This window comes from Eubalaena glacialis, chromosome 2, assembly GCF_028564815.1.
Source record: "Eubalaena glacialis isolate mEubGla1 chromosome 2, mEubGla1.1.hap2.+ XY, whole genome shotgun sequence".
NCBI lineage: Eukaryota > Metazoa > Chordata > Mammalia > Artiodactyla > Balaenidae > Eubalaena > Eubalaena glacialis.
In genome coordinates, this window is record NC_083717.1 from 108,460,177 (window position 1) to 108,486,738 (window position 26,562).

The 26,562-nt window shown below is 48.9% G+C and overlaps 2 protein-coding genes across 6 annotated transcripts in view; one reads left to right on the top strand and one right to left on the bottom strand.

Annotated features, from left to right (window-relative positions):
- The first annotated feature begins 2,064 nt into the window (after nucleotides 1-2,064).
- CDAN1 (codanin 1) lies at nucleotides 2,065-15,025 on the top strand. Of its 5 annotated transcripts, none has more exons than XM_061180411.1 (28): nucleotides 2,065-2,181; nucleotides 2,397-2,887; nucleotides 3,125-3,331; nucleotides 3,524-3,693; nucleotides 3,826-3,939; nucleotides 4,022-4,100; nucleotides 4,524-4,644; nucleotides 4,817-4,926; nucleotides 5,394-5,483; nucleotides 6,150-6,225; nucleotides 6,764-6,969; nucleotides 7,269-7,389; nucleotides 7,694-7,882; nucleotides 7,999-8,165; nucleotides 8,557-8,644; nucleotides 8,891-8,980; nucleotides 9,180-9,234; nucleotides 9,462-9,595; nucleotides 9,683-9,786; nucleotides 10,057-10,215; nucleotides 10,578-10,641; nucleotides 10,808-10,886; nucleotides 11,072-11,220; nucleotides 12,426-12,533; nucleotides 12,661-12,724; nucleotides 12,888-13,069; nucleotides 13,325-13,432; nucleotides 14,240-15,025. In XM_061180411.1, the coding sequence occupies exons 1-28, from the start codon at nucleotides 2,092-2,094 to the stop codon at nucleotides 14,363-14,365; spliced, it is 3,741 nt and encodes a 1,246-aa protein (XP_061036394.1). In that variant the 5' UTR covers nucleotides 2,065-2,091; the 3' UTR covers nucleotides 14,366-15,025. The 5 variants fall into 5 exon arrangements, with proteins under 5 accessions (XP_061036394.1, XP_061036396.1, XP_061036395.1 ...); XM_061180413.1 differs by having other exon boundaries at nucleotides 7,736-7,882; XM_061180409.1 differs by having other exon boundaries at nucleotides 2,086-2,181; nucleotides 3,128-3,331; nucleotides 7,736-7,882.
- A 1,137-nt stretch (nucleotides 15,026-16,162) lies between these two features.
- The window catches only part of STARD9 (StAR related lipid transfer domain containing 9), a 134,360-nt gene continuing 123,960 nt past the window's right edge, over nucleotides 16,163-26,562 (bottom strand). Inside the window, 7 exon segments of the mRNA XM_061180415.1 lie at nucleotides 16,163-18,490; nucleotides 18,978-19,136; nucleotides 19,378-19,457; nucleotides 19,624-19,826; nucleotides 19,998-20,062; nucleotides 20,264-20,385; nucleotides 20,514-20,631. Coding sequence (XP_061036398.1) covers nucleotides 18,389-18,490; nucleotides 18,978-19,136; nucleotides 19,378-19,457; nucleotides 19,624-19,826; nucleotides 19,998-20,062; nucleotides 20,264-20,385; nucleotides 20,514-20,631 — 849 coding nt within the window. The 3' untranslated portion in view covers nucleotides 16,163-18,388.

A 26,562-nucleotide genomic window follows, 5' to 3' on the forward strand; every position in this document is an offset into this window, starting at 1 on the left:
GGGCTCTGAAATTGGATTGGATGAACTGAGTAAAGAAAATAACAGATGACCCAGGCTTGAGCTCCCTCATTTCTCATGCACAGTTCCTGGTCCCCCTTCTGACTCCTTTCCTAAAATAACCAAGTGCTGAATTTCACTGGGCCATTTACTTACAAGTTCACAGCTTTTAGGAAAAAAGAGGGAGTTGGGAAACACCTAGCTTTGAATTAGATATAACTCTTGAAAGTTCTGAACTATTGGCAGCTCTTAAATCAGATGGAACCACAAACCAGAATTCTCTCTTGTCGAGCAAGACCAGTAAGTTAGAATAATTTAACAATTTCATAGTTTTCTCCCTTTCTTCTCCTCTTCATGAAATCAGAGTGATGAGAATTGCTCTTTGAAATACCTCCAGAGGTATTGTATCCCTTTCCCTTCCAAGCAGCCCTCTTTATGCATTTTTGCTCAGGCAACCAAGGACATAGAGTATTGGCAGAAACATGGAGTGCTTTTGTATAGGCCATCTGTACATAAAAGTGTAATTATTTATTTAATTTTCCCATTTGTATCATATTAAAGCTTTGTACAGTGTTTTAAGTTCTGTTTTAAAATTATTTTGTATTTTATTTTTATAATCTAGTAATAAAATATTCATTCCGCATGCAAACTCTAGTTCTATTTGTGTGGTGGTTTGGATTTCAAAGGTGGGAAATATTATTTTTCTGATAAAGTTATTGAATGCACCAGAGGTTACAAGATCAACAGGGTGTAGAAAGTGTTCTATAAATGCAGTACCACATCCAGAAGTGACCTAGAAAAAGAAGCACTGGACTGAATAGAAACTAGGTGTTCACAATCCCTGCAGATAAAAACCAGGGTTCAGGGATATGAGGAGATGGTTCCCCATGTAATAAAATTGAACGTGTTAAAAGCTCTCTTTCAATCCAACATTCTCTTGCTGGCTGGAGGTTCTTTTTCCTTCTCTGTAGGAAATGTCCCTGTAGCACTGGAGTGATTTCTGCTTCCCACCATTCTCTCCTTTCCACCTTCCTTTGAACCAGGGGAACTCTCAGGAGGCATTCACATGGGCACTGCTTCACCCTTCCTGATTTGGTCTGGCCTGGAATGTTAGTGCCATTTGTTTTTCTCTGCCTGGTTTCCCTGTCTTGATTTCTCAGTGAGCAGCAACATCCAAAGAGGTGACTGATGTTTTTCGAAATAAGAGAAATTAAGAAATAACTCAAGCTCCCAGAAGCTAATTATGTATATGCCTGTTAACTTCTGAACTGTAAAGTAGCTGAAATATTAACCTTGTGTAATGTATAAGGGATACAGACTAGGCTATTCTGTGTGCAGGATGGCCTGAGGCACTTTAAGGGTTGTGGGCTGAGGATCCTAAAAAGCCCCCCTGCAAGAATTCTGTCTTAAAGTCTTAAATGATCAATCAATCAGTTGATGGTGAGTGGGGAAAACCATTGGTACCGCATGGGCAGGAGACTCAGCTTTTGAGAAAGGATAAAGTTAGCTTAACTTCATTTTGACCTTGCCTAACTTCTTTAGGGTGGTGACGATTGAATCTAGAAAGACTCTTGAAAGAAAAGAATGTGCTTATCGTAGAAAATAGAGGCATCTTCTCTGGAGAATCGTTCACCTTTACCGTCCGGCCGCTCTCCCGGGCCCTTGGTTTCCCCCGCCGCGTCCCCGAGTCCCGGCAGGTCGCCTTTGGGCCAGGGCAGCCGGGGCCGGGCCTCACCGCTAGCGGTGCGCTGCACTTGGGGAACCACCGTACCTCTTGTCGGGAACCGCGGACCCATCTGCCGCCTTGAGCCAAAGCCTGGGCGGAGTATCAGCCTGCTGCAGCGCCGCTGCCGCCGGCCCAGGTCCCGGTCTCGGTCCCGCCCTGGCCCCGCCCCTCCACCCCTGGCCCCGCCCCTCCACCCCGGCCCCGCCCCTCCACCCCGGCCCCGCCCCTCCACCCCGGCCCCGCCCCTCCACCCCGGCCCCGCCCTCTCCTCCCCGCGGCCCAACGGACGCCCGCGACTCAGGCCCCGCCCCCCGGGCGCCCGTGGCGCGCCGGCGCCTGCGCAATCGCCTCCGAGCGCCCGGAGCGGGATGGCGGCCGTTTTGGAGTCTCTGCTGCGAGAGGAGCTGTCGGTCGCAACCGCCGTGCTGTGGATCGCGCGCAGCGCCCAGAGTTCGGAGGTAACAGCGTCGACACGCCCCCAGGCTGGCCCGAATCTGCTTCCCGCGGGAGGTACCACCTCTCCCGTCCTCTTCCTCTAGGGTGCCTGGCTGTCAGCCCGGGCCGAGTGCGCTCCAACTAGGGGCCGCTACCCCCGGCCGCCCACCCAGCTCAGCGCGCCCTGCGGCCCCGGGCTGGCAGCTGACCCTCTCGCCCCTCGCTGCTTCTCCCTCAGGATGACCCCGGGGAGGCGGCTGCGCTGATCTCACTTCGACCGCTGCGGAAGGAATTCGTGCCATTCCTGCTGAACTTCCTGAGGGAACAGAGCAGCCGCGTCCTCCCGCAGGGCCCCCCAACCCCCGCCAAGGCCTCGGGCTCCTCGGCAGCCTTGCCAGGGAGACCCGGGGGCCCGCCGCGGGGCGGCCGCGGGGCGCGCAGCCAGCTCTTCCCTCCGACCGAGCCTTCGAGCGCCACCGCCGCTGAGGCCCCTTCGGCCCGCCGTGGGGGCAGGAGGCGGGGCCCGGGGCCGGCCCGTGAGCGAGGAGGCCGCGGCCCCGGGGCCCTGGAGGAGGGGGTCAGCGGGGAGAGCCTGCCCTGGGCCGGGGGCCGGAGGCCCAAGAGCTCTGGCAGCCCCGGCAGCCCCAGCCTCGCGCGCTCTGATCCGCCAAACCTCAGCAACCTGGAGGAATTCCCTCCTGTAGGCTCGGTTCCCCCCGGCTCTGCAGGGTGAGAATCAGCCCTCACCCGGGAGACGGGTGGCACGAAGGCTCTACTAGGGGAGTTAATAAACTAAGGCTGGGTGCTCTGTAGTAGAGCGTGGTGATGGCTAGAAGGTTGGGGATGAGATAACTACAGTGGTGAGGGGCATTTTGCAGGGGGTCCAGGCTGCTGTGGTGGAGGTGGTGGTGGAGGGGGAGATGCTTGAAGAAAGGAATATCAGAAAAACCTGTGGCTACTCCTCAGCAGGACCAAGCCTTCACGCAGGATCAACCCAACTCCGGTGAGCGAAGAGCGGTCACTTTCCAAGCCCAAGACTTGCTTCACCTCACCCCCAATCAACTGTGTCCCCAGTTCACAACCCTCAGTCCTGGACACTAGCCCTTGGGGCCATGGCCTTCCCCCAGGGTGCAGAAGTCTGCAAGAGGAGCGGGAGATGCTCAGGAAGGAGCGGTATGGCCTTGTTGCTCCCTGAGATGTCAGCTTCCTCTGTGGGGGATTGGCAGGGCTTTTCTCTGTGATTGATTTGTCCCCTGGGAACCCTGGGTCTGTTTCCTGGGCTGTGGTTGTCTCTTTGAGGAACCTGAGTATGGCTGTGGAGGGGAAGGCAGGCTGACTACTCAAGACATTTCTCTTTCCCCACAGCTCTAAGCTGCTGCAGCAGTCACCTGCTCCCGCTTGTCCCACCCCAGAATCAGGATGTCCTCACCCCAGCCGGACAGGAAACCTCACAGCTGAACCCGCTGACCCTGCCAGAGTATCTTCCCGCCAGCGTCTGGAGCTGGTAGCCCTTGTCTACTCTTCATGCATTGCAGGTGAGTGAGAGCAAAGGGCCCTGAAATGGAGATACTTGTAGAACCACAGATTAAAAGAATTGATAAGGCATGTAGGACTGAGCCTTGGTTCTGAATGGTGTTTAATACCCTGGAGTTTCTTTTCTTATCTAGAAAACCTGGTACCAAACCTCTTCTTGGAGCTTTTCTTCGTCCTTCAGCTCCTTACCGCCCGGAGGATGGTGGCTGCCAAGGACAGTGACCTTGAACCAAGTCCAGGAGCCGTAGGTTGGTGAACAAGCCTCTTCTTGAGAAATGGGGTCTGGAAATGAAATCATTCTTAGCCAACAACTTGGTACTGTCCTTCTAGATTCCCTGGAAAGCCCTTTGTTCCAGAGTGTCCATGATTGTGTCTTCTTTGCAGTGCAGGTTTTGGAGCATCAATTTCAGTGAGTTTCCCCAGCGGAGGTATTTGAGCCTTATTCCCATTGTCCACTTGGTTCTCTTGTTACTTGGGGTACATGCTTGTGCTTGACACAGGTGTAGTGACCCTGGACCTCTTCCTACACGTAACCTTCAATTTTGTGTCAAGGCTATGAATTTAGCCCTTGAAAGAATCAAACTGCCCCCGGTGGTCTTGGTAGCTGACCTTTGGGTTTATCTAATGTTTCTGCCCTGCTCTCTTGTTTGCTGCTCCATAAGGTCTCTCTCATTTCCTTCCCCTTTGCCTTCATCATCTTTAATCCTTTGCCCATGACTTTTCTTCATGTACCTGCTCCATGCTCCGGGTAACACGCTGTGTGGTGTGCAGGTGCCAGCTTCCTATTTTCAGTCTGTCCCATTCTTGGTCATTTGTGCTCTTGTCCCTGTAGTGTTCTTTCCCACCTGGACAAAGGGACCTTGAAGCTGTTGGCTGAGAATGAACGGCTACTGTGCTTCTCACCAGCTCTGCAAGGCCGCCTGCGAGCTGCCTACGAGGGCAGTGTTGCCAAGGTAGTGACCCCATCTTAGACATCTACTAGCCTGGACCTGACCCTTTCCGGTCTCATAACTCAGGCAGCCCAGCTCACATCACTGTAGTGTCATTTGCACTGGAATGGGGATGAAGTTTTCTGAGCATGAACTCTGCCAGCTTCAGTCCCTAATTGTCACTGCCATGTTTTAGGTCTCTCTGGCGATGCCACCTTCTGCACAAGCTGTCTCCTTTCAGCCAGAAACTGACAATCGTGCCAACTTCTCCAGTGATCGAGCCTTTCATACTTTTAAAAAACAGAGGTGATAAGAAAAGGGAACTTTGGGGGAAGGGGATGAAGAGGATTTTCTCTGGGATAGGCAGCCTGTGTCATTTTCATAGAAACTAGGAGTTTGACACTAACAGGTGGTAGTTTAGCACTACCAGGCCCTTCCTGGCAAACATCATAAGGGCCACTTAGCCTCATTCTGTTCATGCCCATGGACTTGAACCTCCGACCTTAGCAGCCTTCTCGCAGGTGTATGACTCTAGTCACAGGGTTCTCAGACGAGAGTGCCAGATCAACTTTAACTGCCCACAGAAGTATGTGAAGCATGTGGTGTACTGCTACCGGGTCTGTAGCATTATCACACAGAGAACCCTGGAGAGGATAAGGAACGGGGCTGTGGATAGTCCTGTCCTCAGTTCTTCTGAGCTAGGGAAGGCACTCTTGAGAATGAGTTAGGCCAGCTGTGCTTCAGTTGATCGGGCATTCTTATGTGTCTGTCAGGGATGTGTTTTATGAGGTGCTTCGAGAGTGGGAAGATCGCCATGAGGAGCCCGGCTGGGATTTTGAGAAGGGCTTGGGCAGCAGGATCAGGTACGTGCTGACACACCAGTCACCTTGTCTTTCTTGCTTCCAGCAGTGAGCAGCTTAGTGGTGCTTGGGTGGCTGATTGGAGGAAGGCTTTGTCCTTCCAGGGCAAAGCTGTTTTCTTCTATCCTACTTAATCTCTTCAGATACTGCCACCTCTGCCTCTACTCAAAAGGGATTTGTCTCTCCAGCTCCTTCCACTCAGAAATCACTCATACTTGCTCTGTGATTGCAAATGCTTGAAAAAGTGGAATGCTCTTATTTCAGGTTGCTTGAGTTTTGGCCCAAGTTTTAGACCCTTTCCAACCTCCATTTTCTCCATCATCTTATTTGACAATACAGATAACTTTGCATAGCTAGATAACTAGGATACAGAAAGAATATCCTCTTGTCCACATTGGTCATGAAGCTCACTGGCGCTCGGTGTAGACTGAAGATGAGAGGGGTGGTATTATTTCATGTTTGGTTAAGTGTATCTCTAGCTTTGAGGGTCTGGGGGCTGAGGAGAGTGTCCCTTACCTTTTCCCATATCCTGTGCCAGCCGGCTCTGGCAGAGGTCTGCTCAAGCCCCTGGTAAAGGGCTGAAAGGCCCAAGGGTTGGCTTGTTCTCTCAGATCTTTCTCTCCCTCTTCCTCCTTCCATCACACTCCATCCCTGCCTCTTATTCCTCAGAGCCATGATGGGTCAACTCTCTGCAGCCTGCAGCCACAGCCATTTTGTTCGACTTTTCCAAAAACAACTTCTCCAGGTAATAGCCCCAGCGGGAGACTGATGAATCGACAGTGGACAGTATGTATTGTAGGCAGCCAAGTAATGGCTGGCACTTTGGGATAGGGCAGGCAAGCAGGCAGGTCCTTGGCTGGAGATTGAACAAGAGTTCTGCTCTTTGGGTGGTGGTTGAAGCTCAGGAAGCCGGAGAGGAGCCGGAGCGCTCTCTCCCATGCCCTGCACCTCCTGCCTCCCCGGGCCTCCTCGGACACCCAGCTCTCCTGGCCTTCCTTCAGCACCTCACTACTTTCTTGCCCTTGATTTGTGCTGTGGTAGAAAGAGCACAGGGTTAGGACTCAGGTCTGGTTTCAAATCCTAGCTCTTGTGATTCTAGGCAGATGTTGAATCTTACAGGTTCTGTTTCTTCACCTGTAAAAATAAGAATATAATCCAGACCTCAAAAAACACATCTGTGGCACATGATACAGGGTTCATCGCTTCCTCCTCATTTTGTTCAGTCCTTCTTTCCAGAAAAACTCACTGGTTTTTTGATTTCTCTCTTTCTCCCCCTGCCCCAGATGTGTCAGAGTCCTGGTGGTGCTGGGGGCACTGTCTTGGGCGAGGCTCCGGATGTGTTAAATATGCTTGGAGCTGACAAGCTGGGGCGGTTGCGGCGCCTGCAGGAACGGCTTGTGGCCCCTCAGAGCAGTGGGGGGCCCTGCCCACCCCCCACCTTCCCAGGCTGTCAGGGCTTCTTCAGGGACTTCATCTTGAGTGCCAGCAGGTAAAGATCTCCTGTCTTGCAGAGAGTGGGGGCAGAGGCCAGAAGAGGTTTGTGTTCACAGAAGGGCAGCGTTTTCTCTCCTTCGTCTGGAATATAACAGGGTGGGACTGGGTGTTGCCTGGGCTGCTTCTAACTCACACTTCCTGCCTCCATTCCCTTCTCATTCTTTCACCTGTGAAGGTAACCTCATTGGCCTCCTCTGTCTACCCTGCTGAGCCTTTCTGTCTGGAGCACCTCTTCTCTATTCTGGTCCTTCCTACACTTCTTCCAGTACCTTTATTCCCCCCTCCCCTTCATAGCTTCCAGTTTAATCAGCATCTCATGGATAGCCTGAGTTTGAAGATCCGGGAGCTCAACAGCCTTGCCCTGCCTCAGCCTGAGCCCAGTGATGAAGACGGGGAGTCGGACGTGGACTGGCAGGTTAGAAAGCAGAAGGGAGATGACGGGGTTCTGACCCGGGGGGAGGGGTATTTTCAAGAAGAAATCTGTAACAGATTTGGCTTTTTTTTTTTTTTTTTAAGATTTTTTTGATGTGGACCATTTTTAAAGTCTTTGTTGAATTTGTTACAATATTGCTTGTGTTTTATGTTTTGGTTTTTTGGCTGTGAGACATGCGGGATCTTAGCTCCCTGACCAGGGATCGAACCTGCACCCCCTGCATTGAAAGGCGAAGTCTCAACCACTGGACCACCAGAGAAGTCCCACAGATTTGGTTTTGTTCTAGAAGCCTTATGCTTGGGACCTGTTACTTCTTGATGCCCTGCAGGGTGAACGGAGGCAGTTTGCTGTGGTGCTGCTCAGCCTGAGGCTTCTGGCTAAATTCCTGGGCTTTGTGGCTTTCCTGCCATACCGGGGGCCTGAACCACCCCCGACCCGTGAGCTCCAGGACACCATTCTGGCCCTGAGGAGCCAGGTGATTGGGGGCTCTGGTAAGGAGGGAGCTGGGAGGAGGGGCAAGGCAATGGCGTTAGAAGGCTTCCCCCAGCCCCTGGGACTGACCCACCCACTGACTGACGCTGGCCCTGCCAGGTGCCCCCGGTCCTGGATGTGCGGGCTCTGCTGCAGCAGGGGCTGCGGGCCCGCCGAGCAGTGCTCACGGTGCCCTGGCTGGTGGAGTTCCTTTCCCTGGCTGACCACATCGTCCCCATGCTGGACTATTACCACAGCGTCTTCACTCTCCTGCTGCACCTGCATCGGTGAGTAGAGAGAGAGCAGACTTGAGAAAAGGGTGCGGGGAGAACATTGCTGAGGCTGCCGTTTATGAAGAGGGTCAAGCAGCCTGTGCTTCCTGTGTGGTACCGTAGCCGTAACTGACCCTCAGGGAAGAGGCCAGGCCTTGATCCACAAGGAAAGACAGTGGGCAGTTATTGAATATTTGCACTTTGATTGGCCCTTTTCTATTCCTACTGTGGCCCAGCTCAGAAGGGAGTACAGATCTGGGAGGGGTGATGAGACCTGGTTTCTTGTACAACAGCAGTCCCTTTTAGGTCTGCTTTTGAGAAGTACCTTCCCAGTGATAGCTTTCTGTTACTGCGTTCCATTTCTTTCTTTGCACAGATTCCATTCACACCCTCATTTACCTTTTAGGAGCTTGGTCTTGTCAAAGGAGAGTGAAGGGGAGATGTGTTTCCTGAACAAGCTGCTGCTGCTGGCTGTCCTGGGCTGGCTTTTCCAGGTTGGTGGTGTGAGGGTCCAGGTTGGAGAAGGGGGGTGACTACTGTGGCTGAAGACAGGGAAAGGGAGGATGTATGAGTCTGAACAAGGGCGGGACCAGAAGGTGAAGGTTCAGAGGAGGGGTAGGGATTGCCATAGTTTCAGAGGAAGGTGGCTTTGAACCTGGTGTCCAAACCCTGGAACAATGAGGTAGGAGGTGTGACGAATCTCTAAAGTGCTGACTTGCACTGCCCTGATCTCTTGCCAGATTCCTACAGTCCCTGAGGACCTGTTCTTTCTGGAAGAGGGTCAGTTGGATGCCTTTGAGGTGGACACAATAGCTTCAGAGCATGGCTTGGTAAGTGTTGGGGTCAAGCCAGAGCCATGGGAAGCACAAGTGTAAAGGAGGCAGGCTGCCCGGTAGGGCCCAGCAGGAGACAAGCCAGAATAGAGACTGAAGTCTTTTATGTAGTTCTCTTACCTGACCACCCCGTTTCTGGCACACTGGGGAGGAAGGGAAGCCTGCCTTCCCAACACTGGCCTGTTCTCTCCCCCAGGACAGCATGCCTGTGGTGGACCAGCACCTGCTCTACACTTGCTGCCCCTATATTGGTGAGGATACTGGTCTCCCCTCAGAGGGTCCCTGGTCCTTGGTCCTTGGCCTGTCCCTTCATGAGTACCCAAAAGGCACCCTGTGGGCCCAGCGCCCCAATACGTTGTTCTGTTCTTAGGCGCTCCCTGGTGCCTCAGTCTTTCTATTCCATAAATGCTTAAAAGTCAAGATGCTGGGGAGGGTAGGACGGTTCTGGAACTTAAACACTTGGGCTTCTCTGGTGCAGGAGAGCTCCGCAAACTGCTCGCCTCCTGGGTATCAGGAAGCAGTGGACGGAGTGGGGGCTTTGTCAGGAAAATCACCCCCACCACCACCACCGGCCTGGGAGCCCAGCCTCCCCGGACCACCCAAGGGCTGCAGGTAGGGGGCAGGGCAGAGGCGGTGGGGGGCCGCGCAGTGGAGAAGGGAAAGCGGGCCCTTCACTGCCCTGCCCCCTCCTCCCGACAGGCACAGCTGGCTCAAGCCTTTTTCCACAACCAGCCGCCCTCCCTGCGCAGGACCGTGGAGTTCGTGGCAGAGAGAATCGGCTCGAACTGTGTCAAGCATATCAAGTGAGGATGAGTTGGGATTGGGAATGGAGGTGTTGAGGGTCCCCAGTCTCATTTCCTTACGATTTTCCCCTTTATAACACCTTGTTGCCAAACTGAGGAAAGTCAGCTGAGGGGTAGCGGGTGATAGAGGACAAGGGCCAGGTGGGATGGGGGGAGGCTAAAATTGCTGATGTTCTTTCAAGTTAGTTCTGACCAGGTTTCCTTGAAGTTGCAGCCCCTTTCCGATTCACCCTTTCCAACTACCTCAAAACCTTGCTGTTCCTACTGCAGGGCCACGCTGGTGGCAGACCTGGTGCGCCAGGCAGAGTCGCTTCTTCAAGAGCAGCTGGTGACGCAGGGACAGGAAGGGGGAGATCCAGCCCAGCTGTTGGAGATCTTGTGTTCCCGGCTGTGCCCTCACGGGGCCCAGGCATTGACCCAGGGGCGGGAGTAAGACGCCAGTCTGTTTGAATCCTCTCATCTCCGCTATCCTCTTAGCTTTTCCTTTCCTGTCCCTTTTTCCTCTTTTATACTCATCCTTTATTCCATGTCCTCTCCGCACCCTGCTTTTTTTGTGCTTTTTTTGTGCTTTTTTTTGCCTGCTCTGTAGGCTCTTATCTTGGTTTTTAGAGGTTTTAGGGCCCAGAGTCCAGAGTTGAATTGGAAGGGCATCTGGGGTGGGGCCGGAGGGCTGAGGGTGACTTCCCCTGAGGCAGAGCCCTCCCAGCTCGGGCGATTGGTGCACTCGGGGCGTTTCCTTCTGTGGGCCAGGCTGACGCATCTAGACATCACTGACCTCTGTCTCCTTTCAGGTTCTGCCAAAAGAAGAGCCCTGGTGCCGTGAGGGCATTGCTCCCTGAGGAGACCCCAGCAGCCGTACGTAGGAAGGAGTCCTGGGGTTAGCGGGCTGGGCGGTTGGCGGTGGGAGAGGAGTGCTGCGGGGTTGTGTGTGTGAGGCTTCTGGTGGCAGGTGGGTCAGTCCTGGACTTGGGCATTCGTCATTGTCCTAACTTGTCCCTGACTCAGAACTTCTGTGTCACAGGTTCTGAGCAGTGCAGAGAACATTGCTGTGGGGCTTGCAACAGAGAAAGCCTGTGCTTGGTTGTCAGCCAACGTCACAGGTAAGGTCCAGGGAGGGCGAGTGGCTGCCCAAGTTTTTCCGAAGTGGACTGGCAGGAAGTTGGAGGCCATGTGGGGGAGATAGGACTCAGAGCCAGCTGGTAACAGGGAAGGGCATGGGTTGGCATGGTGAGCCTGTGCAGGGCTGCTTTGATGACCCCTTTTCTGTCCTCCCTCTGACTTGCAGCGCTGATCAGAAGGGAGGTGAAAGCGGCTGTGAGTCGCATGCTTCGAGCCCAGGGTCCTGAGCCAGCTGCCCGGGGGGAGCGGAGGGGCTGCTCCCGTGCCTGTGAGCACCATGCTCCCCTCCCCTCCCACCTCATCTCCGAGATAAAAGTACACAGCTCCCTACTCCCTTCGGCTCCCCTCCTCCCTCTCCCTGCTCTTTTCCTAGTCTCCCTCCTCTCTCCCTCAACTCCAGTATTTGTGTGGCAGCTTTCTGTGTTGCCCAGCTAGTTCCCATTTTGTTACTGAATGGGATTAGGTAGGGCAGAACTGAATTGAATGGTTTTCGTAACTGCTGTTCTCTGACTTCTGTACTTGAATCACCCAAAAAGTTGAAAGGGAAAGGGGTAGATGTGAAAATTGTTGACTGAGTACACGTTACACAGATGATGATGGGAGTGGGGTAGGGGATGGCTGTCCAGTGCAGTAGGAAAGTCTCTCAGGAACAGTCATCGCAGCATTGGGATATGATTTCAGAAATGTTCTCCTATGTGGGAGGTGATGCTTGTTTAGTTACAGGCAGTAAGAATAATCTATCAATGCTCTTAATTTGATAAAAAAAATTTTTTGATACTGTCTAGAGCAGGAGTCAGCTGACAACCCATGGGCCAAATCCAGCCTGCTGCTTGTTTTCGTAAATAAAGTTTTATTGGAACACAGCCATGCTTGTTCATTTACGAATTGTTGGGCTGCTTTCGTGCTCCAGCAGCAGAATTGAGTGGTGGGGGCAGAGTCCTAAACTAGTGACCCAGATCTGGGGTAGTAGTGTGAGAATAAAGATTTGGAATAGGGACTAAAAAAGAATGACTAAAATTAGAAGAGTAAGAGGGAGAAGAAAACTCTCAGCAGCCATTAGCTACTGGTTTTCAACATGCAGAGGATTTCTGTACTGAAACCTCGACTCTCCTGAGAAGACGAACAGAGAATCATGAGGGACAGAAAATAGTACGACATGTACACGACAGGACAGTTCCCCTGAATGCTTTCAGAATAAGATGCTCTCTGGGAATTGGCTAGGTATGACTTTGTCCCAAGATGAGTGCCATCTCTTGAGCTCTCTGGCAGCGTGTTGTCCCTTGGCTTACCTGCTCCATCTGTTCCTTTGTTGTCCACTTGGTTGCTTCTCCCAGCTGTGCTGTCCTGCCCAAGCCCCAAGTCTAAGGGCACCTTTGCCCATTACTTCACCCGAGGGCCCTGTCTTCCTTTTCCTTCTGCCACTTTCCACTGGCTCATCCCCACCCCAAGCCACATTCTCTGTGGCCTCCTTGGCCCTGGCCTGGCATGAAGCTTTACTCTGCTTCCGCCCCTCTCTCCAGGACGTGCTCTCTCTGGCCGTGGGGCCCCGGGACCCTGAAGAGGGAGTTTCCCCAGAGCATCTGGAGCAGCTTCTAGGCCAGCTGGGCCAGATGCTGCGGTGCCGCCAGGTGAGACATGGCAAGATGCTCTTCTTATGTATCCTTGTCCAGTGCCTAATAATCCGAGCTGCATTGGCTTGGGGCTGCTGCTCTAAGGATGGTGCTAATGTCCAAGGTCTCCCTGTTTTTCCCCCAGTTCCTGTGCCCACCTGCTGAGCAGCATCTGGCAAAGTGCTCTGTGGAGTTAGCATCCCTCCTTGGTATGGCTCCTTTTTATCACATCACTCTGTTGCCAGAGCCCCCAGTTCTCAGGGTGGGGTACAAGCAAGATTAGAAAACAGAGCTTTTTTTACTCTGTGTCCTCCCAGGGCCACGTGACCCTGCCTCCATTTCTTAGAGCTTGGCATTCCTCTCTCCCCATAGTTGCAGATCAAATTCCTGTGCTAGGGCCCCCGGCACAGCACCAGCTGGAGAGAGGGCAGGCTCGAAGGCTCCTGCTCATGCTGGTTTCCCTGTGGAAGGATGACTTTCAAGTGCTGGTTCCGCTGCAGCTGCTGCTGAAGCCAAGAAACGTGGGGCTTCTGGCAGCCACTCGGCCGAGGGAGGTGAGCCAGAGAGGTGGGGGGAGGGGGGCAGGTGGGCTTCTGAGAAGCCTCTGCAGTCATGTGTTTCTCCTTCCACCCCCACCCCAAATGTTATTAGCTGGTTTAGTCCCCCTTTGCTGAGGCTGTGCTTATCTTCTGCACTCAGACTCCCTTAGTCTCGTCTCCCCCTCCTCCCTCAGCAGCTCTGTCCTTTGTATCAGGGTCGCTGTGCAGTCCTCCTAGCCACCCTGACCTCTTCCTCTGTGTGTGTTGCAGTGGGACCTGCTGCTGTTCTTGCTCCGGGAGCTGGTAGAGAAAGGCCTGATGGGACGGATGGAGATAGAGGCCTGCCTGGGCAGCCTTCACGAGGCCCAGTGGCCAAGGGTAAGGAGTCCTCATCTCCTTTTACCTGGAGAACAGGTGTCATGTGTCCCTTTTATCCTGAAAGGGGGCAAGTGATGGGGTCTGGCATTCTTAGGATCTTCCCAAAGCTCAGTGGATTTTGTCAGATTTCTTGAGGACCACCCTGAAATGAAGTTGCTGCTCTGGGGGGCCTCCTTCACACTTAAGTATCTATTGTATGAAGGACTGTGTCCATGGAGGAAGGGAAGATGGAAGGCAGATAGTTAGTGCATGGCATAGTGAGTGTGGGGTTTGTGGTGTTTTTTTTTTTTTTTTCTTGGCCACGCCACACGGCTGGCAGGATCTTAGTTCCACAACCAGCGATGGAACCCGGGCCCCAGCAGTGAAAGCGCCGAGTCCTAACCACTGGACCACCAGGGAATTCCCAAGTGTGGGTTTTTAAAATCAGAATAACCTGGATTTTAATCTCAGCTAGTCCTTAATGTTATTGTGATTTAGGGCAAAGTAATTTTAGTTTCTTCATTCATAAAATGGGAATAATTTAGACCTCCTGGGGTTCTTCAAGATGAAATAATGTGCATATTAAGTACTCATTAGTGGTTTTGAGCTTCCCATTAGAGTTCACTCTCCCTGCCGGAACTTGAGCATCCGAGAGTACTAATGGGACAAGGTTTCCAAGTCCATTTCCAGGTAGAAGGCAATTGGGAAAAAATAAAATAGGTTGTCTGGTTAGCTAGGGCTTGATATTTGGGATTGATTTTTAGTAAAAAGGGTGAACAATCTAGAATTATGTGTCTGCCTTTTCTGTCATCTTTCTGCTTATTCCAGGATTTTTCTGAAGAATTAGCAGCACTGTTCAACCTGTTTCTAGCTGAACCCCATGTGCCACAGCCTCAGCTAAGAGCTTGTGAGCTGGTGCAGCCAAATCGGGGGACTGTGCTGGCCCAGAGCTAGGGCTGGGAAGCGGCCCTACCTTGTGCATCTCGCCAGAGCGCTGGAACCCAGCCTGACTGTGCCTCGGGAGGAGGCCCCAGAGCCACCCCAAGTGCCCACCCTGACCCTTGCTGGTGTGGAATTAGCTCAGTCTGTCATCAGGCTTCCTGCTCACGTGTGAAGGAAGAGAGTGGCAGCCTGGCATCCCAGTGACTGTGGGCTCACCATCCCAAGTCCTAAAGGAAGGAGGAGAGGGTCACCCGATTCAGGATAATGGTGGAAGAACCTAGAGACTCCAGTCCTGGAGAAGAAGAGTTGGCATTTATTATGAAATGATGTGTGGGGGCTTGTCGACACAAGAGTCAAGCCCCACTTGCTGCTGTCCCAGCATCTCTTAGAGCTTTGTGGTTTGGGAAATCATGACAGAGACAAGTGACTTCTGCTTAACTTGTGAGTAAAGTTAAACATGAATCTCGGGAGTCTACATTTTCGTACCACCAGGAGCTGGACTGCCATCTCCTTAAAAACGTACAACAGATGTGGGGCTTGCCCGACAGAAACCTGCCTTTTACCTTGCACCCCGCCTGCCTTCAGTCCCGTGCAGGTAGTAACTTTTGACTCCATCCAGGGGCCAAGCACGGGCAGAACATTAGAGCTTTTTAAAATAAACTGTTTTCTTTACCAAGGGCTTCATGTCTAGTTATTTTCACCTTACTCATCCCTGTAAAAGGCTGCAAAGTCTCAGATGGGCTTGGAGGTGGGCATTGACAGGGTAGAGCTGTCCCATTGGTTGGCCACTTAGCAATGCCTAAATATTCCATCACCTGAGACCCTGCAGGCCAGAGAGCCTGGGGCCCTTGTTAGGCCACTGCCAACAGTATTGACTTCTGTTCAACTCCGTTTAAAGGTTTAGGATGTGTGAAGTTTCTCCTCACCAGATACTGCCCACTTGTGATGCTTGCTTGGGGGGCTGGGGGTGTTTGATTTGGCTCAGAACAAAAGCATTCTGTGTGTCTATAAATGATGCACCAATTTTGACTAAGCAAGCACTACCTCGATAATGCGCATTAAATTCACTCTTCTAAAATTCATGGTTTTTCTACTTTGGCAGTGTGCGCAGAGAGATTCAGTCTCTGTCAGGGGAAGGAGAGGGTACTCAGTGAACCCTCTTGAAGTGGCTTGCAAAATCTGTCTGTGCATTTGTGTGTATTTCTTAGGAGAAAATTTCCCAGCTGTCAAAGAGGTCTCCAACCCAAGGAAGGGTAAGATGCTCTGGGTCTAAAGAGGTCTGCTGTATGACTTTAGTAAAGCCAGTTGGGAGCCCTTACAGTAGGTCCCATCAGCACAGAAAGTTAAAAATGGGGGTCTGTCTCACACCACTTTGTAATCATGCTTCTGCGCAGTCAGGCAGTGACCATCCCTTCCCCTCAGCTCATCCTAATCAATAAGTTTTTGCATCTGAACCTTTTTTTCTTCATCTCTTCATTTGTCCTTTAAATCCAGTTTATACTATAGCAAATTCTGGAAGTTCTGAATGCTTGGGACCCAAAACATTTTAAGAAATATTTTATCTTTCTGCACCCATCAGGTGTGGCTGAACGAAAGCACTGCCCCAGGAAGCTGAGCCCCGAGGTAAGCAGACACCCAGCTCCTTCAGACACCCAGCTCCATGTGAGGTGGGACAGGCAGGCAAGCATGGAGGAAAGCCTGAAGCCCCAAGGATGCTGAGTTTAAAGCCCACTTAGTTAAACCGCACAGGCCCAATTCAGGAAACAACGCTGGCCCGTGTGAACCTTAAGGGTTTACTTTAGGCAGGCAGTAAGATAAGAAAGGAATTACAGAGACAAGCAGCTAAGGAACTAGTGAACTCAGTATTTAGGTTGTTTTCCATATACCTGCTCTCTACCAGTATCAGTGGTTTTCAAAGTGTGGTCCCCAGACCAGCAGCCTCATCATCATCTGCAACTTCCCGGAAATACAAATATGTCGGCCCCTCTCCACTCTTCTAAATCAGAAACTCTAGGGTGGGGGGCCATCCTGGGGTGTAACAAGTCCTTCCGGTGATTCAGATGCACAATAAAGTCTGAGAACCACCTGTCTTAACCAAAACCTGACTCCTCCTTGATCATTTGGAGCCAGGTCCCTGGATTATCCTTAACACCTCTGCATTTTAGTGTAAGATCAGCCTCAGTTAATGTTCTTTAGATTTGCTGACTCACATGCCTGCCTTGTGGCTTTTCTAGTTTAGGGGATACAGTCACCTCCAGGCTAACCACCGTTCAGATTCCCATTGCTGGTTCTACCTCAGAAGCCCTAGAGGTGCATACCTGTTAAAGAGCTTCCTTCCAGGGGTCTGTGGTCACCGTTGAGTGTGGCAGTGGAATCTGTTCTGGAATCCTCCCTCATGTTCGTATTTGGGCTACAGCTGGCCGTAGCTGGGCAACTAATCTGGTTGCTCTTTATGTGCAAAGCAGTGCTGAGCTCATGGGAAACACTCAATACATATGTGTAAACTATATAGCTTGAAACTGGGCCATGAGTAGTTACTGCCATCATAATCACCAGGCTGAATTCTGAGCTCAAACGACACACTTAGGCTATCCCAGGGTAGTCTTCACTGAATAAAAGTACACATTGGACTTTTAATTTGCAAGTGTTCTGAACTTTTCAATCAGTGGTCTTAGAGATTCATATGAAGAGAGATGGGATCACATAAATAGGGTGTTAAATATATCAAGTGTAACCAAAAAAATTAACCAGAAAAATAAGTTTAAAAGCAATCAAAAAAAAACACCTTCAATAATATATAAATAACTTAATCTGAGGTAAGAGAAAAACAAAATCCTGCAGATACTTTTAGAAAAATAAACCTCTGCTGTACTATACAGAAATTTACCTTTTACCACATCTTCTCAATCCCCATATGGTCACCCTCTTCCACCAAAGACTCTGGGCACCAGAACTGAAGCTGAGAATCTCTCCGACCCCTACACTTCAGGTAACCATACAGAATATTCAAAGCTCGAGTTCAGCCAGGCTAAGTTACAAGAAAACTGAACCCATTCTCCATCCCATCCTAGAATAGAAGGGGCTACAGCAGTGCGTGGAATGCTCAAGAGACCACTGAAGGCTGGGACCAAGTCTCTGAGTGAGGTAAGGAATGGAATTGCGCTTCCTCCTAACAAATCACTTACCTCCTTCTAGGAAGTCCATTATCTTCCCTCCCGTCTCCAAAAGACAGTTTTTCATCTCTGAAATGAGAGATGCCCACGCCCCACCCCAAGTCCTCCTCAAAGAGCTAGGCCCCCACCCTAACCCCAAATCTATCCAGCCAGTTTCTACAGTGGTCTTCCCATTCTTCTGAGCTCTGGAGTGGTGGCTCCATGACAGAGCATTACTCTATACTCCTTACTGGGGCCAAGACCCAAACAATTGTCTTCCCCTGTGAGGGAAAGGAAGAGGGGGGCAAAGCAAAAATTAATAATAAAGCATTTTGTAAAAATTCAAGGAGGAGAAACAATTCTAAATCAGTGTTCTGGTTTGTGCAGCTGTTTTTTTAAACCGTTTTCTGTTTCCTAACACCCCATCCCACAGTGGAGCTGACTGCTGGAGCACATTCTGAGCAGAGTCTTGGCCAATGGCTCCTGCTTCCCTACCAGCCCCAGGGCTGCGCCGAACTAAGTAAGCACCATGTCAGAGCACTGCAGGCTCCCAGCTCTGCTGGCTGTGTCCAGTCCTTCTGATCCTGGAGTGGCCTGTATGCCATAGGGTCCCAGAGACGGGAAAAAAAGGTGAGAAATCCAAAAAGGTGAGTTGAGCTTCATTCACTCTGGACAGCCAGGAGCTCAGGCCCCCTCGCTCCGCAGAGGTGCCAGCTGTGACCAAGTACTGACTAGGTTTCGCTGGCAACTCGGGGCTGAGTGCTGTCTGCCAAGTCGGCCACAGCAGGTAGCCTCGGCTCTTCTTACATCAGGATACGGAGAGTAACAAGAGCTGCCCCAGCATCTCTGGGGCGTCCTGGAGCGCCATCTTGACCGTGAGATGCTAACTACCGAGGAAGGAAGCCAGTCTGGCTATAACCAGTGGCTGCTGTTTGATGAAGGAGCTTAGGAGCTGAGGGGGGAATCCTGGAGCACCAAGTTCTACCTGAAATAAACCAGAGAGGGAAGAGTCAAAGGTGCAGACACACCCAAGAGAGTGCACCGGGGCACACTTCAGCCATACGCAGCCACCCCAGGCTGCTGTGATTGGAGAGGCTCTGAACTGAACTGTCTACAGCCCTGTGCTCTGCTGTTCAGATCTAGGCAAAAGCTTCACTTCCCAATGACAAAAGGTCAAGTCAGGGAACTGAGGGTGCTGCTCTGCCTCACAATGACCCATCTATCTCCTGAGGACCCTGGGAACAGCCAGAGGATGTAGGCCACCAGGCTCTGGTAAGAGCAGCTTTAGAAGAAGGTTGATCAACTCTGCCTCATTCCTTCCTCTCTGATTCCCCACTGATTTGTGACCCAAGAAACCCTTGGGTCTCCAGCTCTCAGGCCACAGGTCCTGGGTACTGAAGGATGTTGAACAGCTATACAGAAAGCTCCATGGGGCTGGGGTCAAATCAAGGCAGCTGCACAAGGTGAATCACCTGGGCCAAGTAGATGACTCTGGTGATCTCCTTCCCTTCCACAGTGAGGGGCTGCAGGATCCAGGCACTGGGCAGGATCTCCCCTCGGACCATCTCCCTGCTGGGTCTCGGCATGGACGCATCATACACAGACTGAGCTGCCATGATAGACAGTTGCCCCTGGAAACAGAGCAATGTGAGTTCAGCCTACGTGATATGGGAGGGACAGGGACAAATAGGGACAGGCGCCAGTGCAGTCAGTACCGTGGAAGGCAACACTGGGCCAGCCTTCAAGCCACCCCCACCCTGGCCCAACTTGCCCTCCTTCCCCCAGAGGACCTGATGCCCACAAAGATTGCTTCTCACAACATGCCAGTCCAAGTTCCTCCCACAACATCGTTACCACCAGCAAGGCAGGCACCTCTTTGGCTTCCACGCAGACACAACAGAAATCCCGTGGCTGCTTCAGTGCACACAGGGTGGTATTGCACACCAAATACACTGGAGGGGCAGGGATGCAGAAAGTCAGAAGGTACATGGACAGACCGAGTTCTGCCCTGTGACACCCCATCATTCCACAGCCTGACACCCTGCTGGACCTAGCCTGAGTACCCGGCCTCCCGAGAGCACTGCCTCTGACCCTGCTGCCTCTGTCCCCTGGGCTCACCCAGGTTGATGCTGTTGGTCACCCGCTGATGCAGCCTCGCTGTCTGGATGGGCTTGTGGTACAGGGGCCACAAGGTGGGGTCACTCACAGCTGCCCACACGTGAGGCAGTGGCTGGGACACCACACCAGCCCCCAGGAAGCCATGCCGGGTAGAAGAAAACACCTTGTAGTACAGTTGCACCTCCTGCTCCTCGCCCTGATGGCTGGGGGAGACACCAAGGGTGGGGAAGAGGAGGAGGGGATGAAAACTGGGTTCTGGAGTCACAGAGGAAGAGCTCACGGCGAGGGACTCAAGGAAGCCGGCGTGGAGAAGGGAAAGGAGGAGAGAAGGCGAGCAGGGCCACAGGGAGAAGACACTGTGCAAAGGAACTTACTTCCAGCCAGCTGCTGCCCGGCAGCTGAAGAGGTTGTTCAGATTATCTGAGCAAGCAGCCATTACCTGGGGACACAGTGACCACACCCAAATTAGTGGGCACGGTTGGTACAAAGCAGACTCTTGGATTAGTCCCTCAGGCCAGCATTTACTGAATTCCCCGCTTTTGTAAAGATAGAGAGCTGCTGAAGAAGCCCTCATCTGCCCTGTTCCTTCCCTCCTCTTTCTTCCTCCCCACCCAGCAGCGTCGGCTACAGGAAACCTCACATCAGCCATAGAGATGTCCACGATGTGCTTGGCCAAATCCTTGTAGTAGGAGGAGAAGGAGGTCCCCAGGCTGGACAGGCTGGACGGAGAACAGCAGCAACTGCCCAGGGAGGCTCTGCGGCCTACAATGAATAGGTGGAGGCTCTTGAGACGGCATGAGCGTCAGGGCCTCAGGGCAGCAACGGCCTCCTGAGGGACAGTGGCTCCCCAGGATCTAGCAGACCTCAGCCCCAAAGTCCCCACCACTCACTGCAGGCTGAGGTTTTCCAGGCAAAGCCGGCCAGGTTCAGCTGACTGTTCCTCACTGCAGAGTGGCCCCACACCTCCCCTATCCAGGAGTCTCTGGAATCAGGCAAGTTTGTGTCCCCCTGGAGAAGAGAAGATGCTTAGGACCAGAGCAGAGGCAGGGAGAGAGCAGAGCACCAGAAAGCCAGTGCAGAATTATCTCCTCTGCCTCTGAACAGCACCAAACAGCTTTCAACATAAAGGCTCAAGTGAAAAGGTCTTCCCTGCTGGATGCCCTTGAGAAGTCAACCGCAATAGAAACCAGTCCCCTGGAGAGTTTCCTTGCCCTTCAAGCCACATGCTCAAGGTTGCTTGTAGGAGAGTTCCAACAGGGATCAGAATGAACTGGGACCTGAGACAATGGGGTACCAGGGGTCAGTGGGTGGGGCGCCCCCTGCGCCACTGCAGCAACAGGAATGAGGCCATTGCTGGAGCTCTGTTTAATGTGGGCAGCAAACAAAGCCCAACTGGGAGGTGGGAGGTGGGAGGTGGGAGGTGGGATGGGGAAGAAAAGTGACGGGCTGTGAGAAAAGCTTGACCCTTGGCCCCAGCCCCAGGTACAGCAGCTAAGCCAAAGGTCCTAATTTGGAACCAAATGGGGATGATCCTCTGGATCTGCAATACAGCCACCACACCTGTACTACAAGCAGCTCCTCAATGACATGACCCTTGACCTCTGCTGGATCTAACAGGCACCCACTATCCTACCTCTATCATCAGTTCCTAACCTAGTGCTACTTTAAAAAAAAGAAGTGAACAAAGATATTCTGTCTCCATCTTTACGTCCTTTCTTCCTGCTGCAACATCCAAGTGGCCTCTCCTACTTCAGGCAGATTGAGATTTTGTGCCACCTTCTTAAGAACCTTTCACTACTGATCATCTCTTTCTTCACTTATTGCCTCCACCTCTCCCTCTTCACTAGATTCTTCATATCAGCATTTAAGCATGCAAAAATTTCTCCCACCTTTAAAAACTTTCCTCTACAGGCATCTTTGCTCTTTTGTCCTTTACAGATAAACTTGAAATGATTGTCACCGTTTGCCATCTCCCACCTCTTATACCCTTCTGAATGCACTCAAGTCTAGCCTTTGCTAGATCCATGTGCCTGGATGTGGTGAACAGGTCCCAGTCCTCATCTTACTGAGCATCTCCCTTTCACTTGCTTCCTGTATCCCTGGGATCTTGGCTTTCTATTTCTCTGGGTGTTCCTTCCCAGTTTCCTTTGTTGGCTCATCTTCCCCAAACATAAGTTGATTTATTGGGATTCTTTCAAGACTCGGACCTAGGCCCTCTTCTCGCTCTATAATATACTCCTGTGTGATCCCATCTGTTCCCAGTGCTATACTGATGACTTCCAAAAGTAAATATGTGTAGATTAATCGATAAATATTGCTGAGACGACAGGGTCACCATCTGAAGAAAAGGTTACATCAGACCCATTTCATACATCTTGCCAAAACAAATTATTTATGCTTTGTGGCTTAAAAATATACAGGATGGAGGAGAATTTAATATTACTATGAGAAAATTTTTTTTTAAATTTAATGATCTCATAGTGCAGAAATGCCTTTCTAAACAGGGCACAAACTCCAGAGGCCCTGAAAGAAAAGATTGATAAAAACTAGATTAACATATCATAAAAACAAACAACTAGAAAAAAACACTGGCCTCTCAAATGGCAAAAGGATAACTGTCTTAATATAAAGAAAGGCCACCAAAAACAAAAGGAGAACAACCTAACAGAAATGGACCCAGTACACTGGCAGGCAGAGCAAAAAGCCAAAGGGCTCCTAAATGTCTGAAAAGGCACACCATCTCAGACACAAGAGAATTGCAAATTAAAGCTAAAATGAAATACTATTTTATGCCTATGAGATTCACAAAGATTGAAGGAAAAAACCCTTAATAAACACTGTTAAGCAGAAATGTGGGTAAGTAGGCACTTATATATTGTTATTTGAGAGTGTAAATAGGTATATTTTGAAAATATCCATCACATTTTAAATTAAAAATACATATATCCTATGACACCTAGCAATCCTGCTTCTAGGTATTTAATCTACAGATATTCTTTCATTTAAGTGGCAATAAACATTTTCAAATATGAACTCAGAGAACCTAGAGAATATAGTGCTCTTGAGTCTTTCTTGAAGAAATTACAAGAAGAAGAATTACTAGGGTAGAAAAAAGAATGTATGCCAAAGAACTGCAAATGAGCAGAGTCCATTTGATCTAGCACGAGAACTAGAACTCTGAATACAAACACTGTAAACAGTATAGAAATACTGTAACAAAAGGTAATAAGAAAAAATGAGAGAAGGTAGAAATACACTGATTTCCTCATGGTTTACAGCCAGGGTGAAAAGAAAACTGCTAAATCAAGAAATAAAGGCTATTTAAATATATAAAAGTGATGATGAAAAGAAAGGAAAAAAAAGGCTTCCAAATTACCAGAAAGAAGACACATATACACCCCCAAACCAAGGAAAACACAGACCACAAATGAAGATAAACAAGATTTTTAGAAACCAATGGAATATTCATGACCAAAACCCTCAAATATAAAGAACAGAAATTGTACTTTCTCTGAAATCATACATTCTCTCAACATATGGCAAACTTGAATATTAATAACAGGGCTTCCCTGGTGGCGCAGTGGTTAAGAATGCACCTGCCAATGCAGGGGACACGGGTCTGAGCCCTGGTCTGGGAAGATCCCACATGCCGTGGAACAGCTAAGCCCGTGCACCACAACTACCGAGCCTGTGCTCTAGAGCCTGCGAGCCACAACTACTGAGCCCTCGTGCCACAACTACTGAAGCCTGTGTGCCTAGAGCCCATGCTCCGCAACAAGAGAAGCCACCGTAATGAGAAGCCTACACACCGTAATGAAGAGTAGCCCCCATTCGCTGCAACTAAAGAAAGCCCACGCAGCAACGAAGACCCAACGCAGCCATAAATGAATAAATAAAGTTCCCTTAAAAAGAAAAATAACAAAATCAGAAAACATGAGGACCTTTCTACCAAAAAGTTTTTAAAAACTCTTAACAACAATTGGGTAAAGAAGAAATACAAACTGAAATTTCAAAATTACTATAAAGCAAAGATTATATACAGATATATATATATATCTCACAACTTGTGGGATACAACTAAAGCAGTGCTCAGAGGGAAAGTTTTAACTTCAGATATTTACATCTATGAAAAAGAATAAAAATAAATGAATATTATGAACAACTACATGCCAACAATTAGATAACTCAGATGAAATGGACAAGTTCCTAAAAAGACACAAACTACTGAAACTGACTCAAGAAGAAATGGAAAATCTGAATAGACATTTAATAAGTAAACTTAGTAATCAAAAAATCGAAAAAATTCCCACAAAGAAAATTTCAAGATGGGATAGCTTCATTAGTGAAATCTATGAAGCATTTAGAGAAGAATTAACACCAGTCCTTCACAGTTCTTCCAAAAATAGAGGAGGGAACACTTCTCAACTCATTCTATGAGGCCGAGATTACCCTGATAAAACCAAAGACATCAAGTAAACTACAGACCAATATCCCTGTGCATTTAAACAAATAAATCCTCAGCAAAATAACTAGGAAACTGAGTCTAGCAACATATAAAGAGGATATATACCATGACCAAGTGGAATTTATCCCAGGAACACAAAGTTAGTTCAACATAGAAAAATCAATGTAATATATTAATAGAGCAAAGGAAAACACCCACATGATCATCTCAATAGATGCAGGAAAAAGTATTTAAATCCAACACCTTTTCATGATAAAAACACTCAATAAGCTAGGACTAGAAGGAAATTTCCTCAACTTGATAAAGATTATGTATGAAAACCCCACAGCTAACATACTTAATAGTAAAAACTGGATGGTTTTCTCCTAAAATCAGTAACAAGACAAGAATGTCTGCTCTCACCACTTCTATTTAACATGGTACTCAAGATTCTAGCCAGGGCAGTTAGGCAAGAAAACAACAACAACAACAAAAGATAGGATATTCTATATACAAGGTCATATCACCTAAGGAATCTAATAAAAAATAAAGAAGACCTGAATAAATGAAAAGATATCCCATGTTCATGAATTGAAAGACTTAATATTGTTCAGATAGCAACCCTCCCCAAATTGATCTACAGGTTCAATGCAATCCCAATCAAAATCCCAGCTGACTTCTTTTCAGAAATTGAAAAGATTATCCCTAAAATTCGTATGTACAGTCAAGGGACCCAGAATAGCCAAAACAATCTTGAAAAAGAACAAAGTTGGAAGACATATACTTCCTGATTTCAAAATCTACCACAAACCTAAACAGTTATCAAGACAGTGTGGTATTGGCCTAAGAATAGATATATAATTCAATGGAATGGAATTAAGAGTCCAGAAATAAATCCACACATCTATGGTCAGTTAATCTTTGACTAGGGTGCTGAGACAATTCAATGGGAGAAAAGACTATCTGTCTGAACAAATGGTGCTGGGACAACTGGATATCCACATGCAAAAGAAAGAAATTTGATCCCTAATTCTCACTATATACAAAAATTGATTCAAAATAGATCAAAGACCCAAATGTAGGAACTAAAACTATACAACTACTAAAAGAAAATATAGGCATAATCTTTATGACCTTGGATTGAGCAAGAGTGTCTTAGATATGAAACCAAAAGCACAAGCAACAAAAGAAAAAAAGTAGACATGATCAAAATTTATAACTTTGTGCTTCAAATGACACCATCAAGAAAGTGAAAAAACACACAAAATAAAGAAACTTTTTATAAATCATATAACTGATAAGGGACTTATACTAGAATATATAAAGAACACTTTGCCTTAATAATAAAAAGACAACCCAATTAGAAAATGGACAAAAGATGTGAAAAGACATTGCTCTAAAAAAATTTATAAATTTATAATAAGCACATGAAAAGTTCAACACCATTAACCATCAGGATGATGCAAACAATGAGGTACCACGTGACATCCCACTGGGATGAATATAATTTAAAAGATGAATAATAACAAATGTTGGCTAGGATGTGGAGAAATACATTGTTTATACACTGTTGATGGGACTGCAGAATAGTGCAGCCACTTTGAAAAACAGTCTGGCAGTTTTTCAAGAAACAGAGTTACCCTATGATCTCAGTCCAACTCCCAGGTAAAACCCAAGAGAAGTGAAAACACGTCCACACAAAAACTTGTACATCAATGTTCACAGGAGCATTATTCATAATAGGCAAAAAGTGGAAACAACCTAAATGTCCATCAACTGATGGACAAATAAATGTGATAGTCACACAATGTGGTATTATTAGCCATAAAAATGAATGAAATTCTGATACATGCTACAAGTGGATGAACCCTTGTTGTGGGGTGAGTTATTGTCCTCCAAAAATGATATGTTGAAGTCCTAACTCCTGCTGTCTCTAAATGTAACTTTATTTGGAAATAGGGTCTTTGCAGATGCAATCAAGTTACGATGAGGTTCCACTGGATTAGAGTGGGCCATACATCCAATGACTGGTGTCCTTATAAGAAGGCCACACGAAGACACAGGGACACAGAGACACACAGGGAGAAGCCACGTGATGCCAAAGGCAAAGGTTGGAGTGATACAGTTACAAGCCAAGGAATGCCAAGGAAGAGGGATGTTTATAGCCATACAATCTTACCTCAGGAAACAAGAAAAATCTCAAATAAACAACCTAACCTTACACCTAAAGCAACGAGAGAAAGAAGAACAAACAAAACCCAAAGTTAGTAGAAGGAAAGAAATCATAAAGATGAGAGCAGAAATAAATGAAATAGAGATGAAGAAAACAATAGAAAAGATCAATGAAACTAAAAGCTGGTTCTTTGAAAAGATAAACAAAAATGATAAACGTTTAGACGGACTCAAGAAAAAAAGGGAAAAGGCTCAAATCAATAAAATTAGAAATGAAAAACAAGTTAAAGGGACTTCCCTGGTGGTGCAGTGGTTAAGAATCC